Source organism: Perkinsus marinus (genome assembly GCF_000006405.1).
Source record: "Perkinsus marinus ATCC 50983 genomic scaffold scf_1104296962554, whole genome shotgun sequence".
Classification (NCBI taxonomy): domain Eukaryota; phylum Perkinsozoa; order Perkinsida; family Perkinsidae; genus Perkinsus; species Perkinsus marinus.
The window spans coordinates 1-3,431 of NW_003205389.1; the positions used below are offsets into that span (position 1 = coordinate 1).

Here is a 3,431-nt window from a genome sequence, read left to right on the forward strand (position 1 = left end):
TCCGACCCTGTGAAGGTGCTTGAGCCAGTGGAACGACCAATCCCGCGCATGTCGAAAGTGATACAGTTGAATCCCTCTCTAAAATGAAATCAATAAACTAGAGCTGGTCACAGCAGAAGACGGTACCGTTCAGAGAGCATCTTAGCTAGCGAGGCCATGTTTGCTTGCGAACCACCCATTTTCCCCCACGGATGCACGAGTATGATGAAGACACTCTCCCTACCTGATAAGTGGAGTATTTGGACGCGGACTTGACACCGATGATTACCCTCAGCGTGTGATCGCGGAGCCCAGATGATTCCCGCTAGCTCACAGCCATCTGCTGTGTTCACAGTAATCGATGTCCGCTGGACAGGTGTATAATCAACAATTTTATTAGCAGAAACAGCCTCTCGCGAAGCCTCAGTCATATTGAATGAGATATACTACGGCAGAGGATAGTCAGGCAATCTAGAGGGACAGCTGTGGACGGAATCATAAGCAACACTCTCAGGCTTCCGACTTGCAGAACGACGTACTGTTAACAACACTCAGTTCGTAGTTGCTGCAACTCACATATTCGGAAATGCACGCATGCACATCAGTAAACTCAACCGATGCAACGCTTGAACCACGATGATGTTGGATATTGATGGTGTAGACTATAAGCAATCCTGAATTATGGCGTCTCAAATTGAACTACGGTTCTCGACAGAAACTAGCTTTCGAAAATGTAGCGCACTTTGTGTCGGTCTGTCTCCGTGAGAAGTGGCTGTGGAACCATAGATACTCTTGGGTTATCCTGAATCCATGGGAGGAGCAACTGATCACGAGTAATCTATATTTGAACTCTCCAGTCTAGTGAGTCGAACTACACCTTTCAAACATGTAGTTCGCCCTAAAAACCATCAATTCCATCGGGACACGCGAACATGGAGGTACGAATCCAAACGGAAAGATTATATACGCTTTTAGAGCTTTCAAATTCGTCATAGAACGGTTCTACTAGAACATTCAAGTTCATCTGAGGCCTATAGGAAGTTCAAGTTCGGGGTAATAGGACGTTCGATTTCGAGTCTCAGGATTCCAGATTCTGGATGCCGAACGTCACGAAGACCTTCCCGGTAGGAGTTTTCAATCATAACGAATTGTTATTAAAAATTCCTCATCATAGGAATGTGCTCTCATGAAATGCAGCACAATTGCTCCGATATCTGATATCGGAGAATTATATCGAGACTATCAGCCCGGTATGATATCGGATATCATATGGGCTGATATTCCCGGCGATAAGCCTCAAATCTCCAGTTCTTGAGCGATGCCTCAGTAAGAAGTGATGCCCTTCACAGTTGTGAACTGTCCGTTATTGACGAAAATCTCAACCCATGTAAATATGGACTAGTGGTATTCCTTGGAAGTGTGATGGGTTACGGGTTAGTGATAAGTGTGAATGAATGGACACAATGCTAGAAAGCAGAATGGCCGGTTATAATAACAAACAAGAGTCCAACGCTCCACAAACAAACCGAAGATGAGAGTCTTGCGCTTGATGGCTGCCTTGGAGGGGTGGTCGGCTGACCAAGGCCTTCATTGACTGCGTTCAACGCATCCAATTCCCCCAAATTTTGCAAAGAGAGCGCATTTCTAAGGCTAGCAGTTCGAGACCGTGTTATAGAGTCAGTGATGCTCTGCCCTGCCAAGCCCAATGTGGCAAGCACGGCCGCAACACCCGCAACTTGAGGCGTAGCCATCGATGTACCACTGAGAAAAGCGTACGAGCCCGAGAGGTACGTCGAAAGGATATTCACGCCAGGGGCGACAATATTAACCACAGAACCGATGTTCGAGAAGGAGGCGAGGGATACAGGCGAGGTCGGTGTCGAAGAACTCGCGCCAACGCAGAGCATAGAAGGAATCGACCTTGAGTACGAGCAAGGATAGGTTGGGGTCTCATCCAGGTTTATTCCATCATTCCCAGAAGCAGCAACTACAACATGGCCAGCGTTAGCAGCAATTCGGATCGCATTTTCGAAGATCCGGCTTGGCACATTACCGCCATACGAATGTGAGGACACTGCAGCACCCATCCTGACTGCATAATCGAGAGCATTCAATGCGCCACTGAGAGGACCGTTGCCATCACTACCCATGAATTTCAGGATCATGAGTTTCACGTCTGCAACACCAGCGATACCAATACTATTATTAGTCTGAGCGCCAGCTATTCCAGCAACGTGAGTGCCGTGGCCGTTTTCATCATTAACGTTGGTATTACCATCTAGGAAGTTAAACCCGATAGAACCATCGTCTGGATTTTTCCAGAACTGATTGATCAGATCCGGATGGGATACATCAACTCCGCTGTCCACGATTGCCAATACGACGTTTCGCAAGCCTCGGCTGACTGAGCGAACTGCTTCCTGAGCACCTCTGAATCTAATGATCTCGAGGTTACCCTGACACGAAGAGCCGGGGTCATTGGTGCCGAGAAGAGGATTACCGCCGGTACAACGGGCTACTTGTCCTTCTGAAGCTGTGGTCCTCCCGGCGAGAGGGGCAATTGAAACGTCGGAGTCGGGCTCACAGTCAACCTCAATGCCGAGCATGCCCTTGGCCTTCAGCAGATAATCCTTCATCTGCTTGGGACTCGCTTCGCACTTCGAATCCACAATCTGGACTCCTAGGACCGACAGGTCGCGGACCAGACCGTCCTGTGCAAGGCATCGTTCACACCGACTGTCACCTTCGCTGAGGAAGCGTGTCCTCCCATCAGCGGCAGCGACGGCTTGCGCCATCATCTTCGGTACATGACGAACATCTAGAGGGACTCCACGATGAGATATCATAACAAGCGTGTGATTCGTCGTGCTCTCACCGGAGGATAGGAGATACAAAAAGAATAATAGGGATTCCAAGAACATAGCAACCATACTTTGTGGTAAAAAAACTAAGAACAGAGTATAAGAGTGCCGTCAAGTCGTGCTGACGAATTTGTCAAAAGTATCAGGTGAGCCAAGCAGGAGTGTGCGCATGCGTGCAACTACGCACGCATACTATGCGTCGCCTAGTCATATGCAGTGGTCAGAATCTGCAGACAAACATTCCATAATGAGTCATCGTTATTGGGCTCAATTTGGGCCACTCGAACGTCTTCTGAACTTACAGTACGGACAGCAACCGTCGACTGCCCTGCGAAATTCCCAGTGAGAATAACGCTGATTGAGATTCCGCAATCTAGTCAGTAAGAGCAAAGAGGTCCTTTCACGAAGTGACTGAGATGTGCACGCGTGCCGGTGACACCGAACCGTGGGAGGAGGATCTGTCCGCTCTTGTGGGCCAGTCTGTTAGCTGTATATATCGATTGTTCGTTATATGTAGATCGACTCCGTTCGGCATCGTCAGTCGAACTGACGAACTGGCCCAGTTCGACTGTGCAGTCCTGCCTGTGCCAA

At 48.7% G+C, this 3,431-nt stretch overlaps 1 protein-coding gene across 1 annotated transcript; it reads right to left on the minus strand.

Annotated features, from left to right (window-relative positions):
* Positions 1 to 1,445: 1,445 nt before the first annotated feature.
* Pmar_PMAR026232 (protease, putative) lies at positions 1,446 to 2,909 on the minus strand (the record flags this gene model as incomplete). The annotated part of the gene is made up of 1 exon (XM_002771695.1): positions 1,446 to 2,909. The coding sequence occupies one exon, from the start codon at positions 2,907 to 2,909 to the stop codon at positions 1,446 to 1,448; it is 1,464 nt and encodes a 487-aa protein (XP_002771741.1).
* Positions 2,910 to 3,431: the final 522 nt, after the last annotated feature.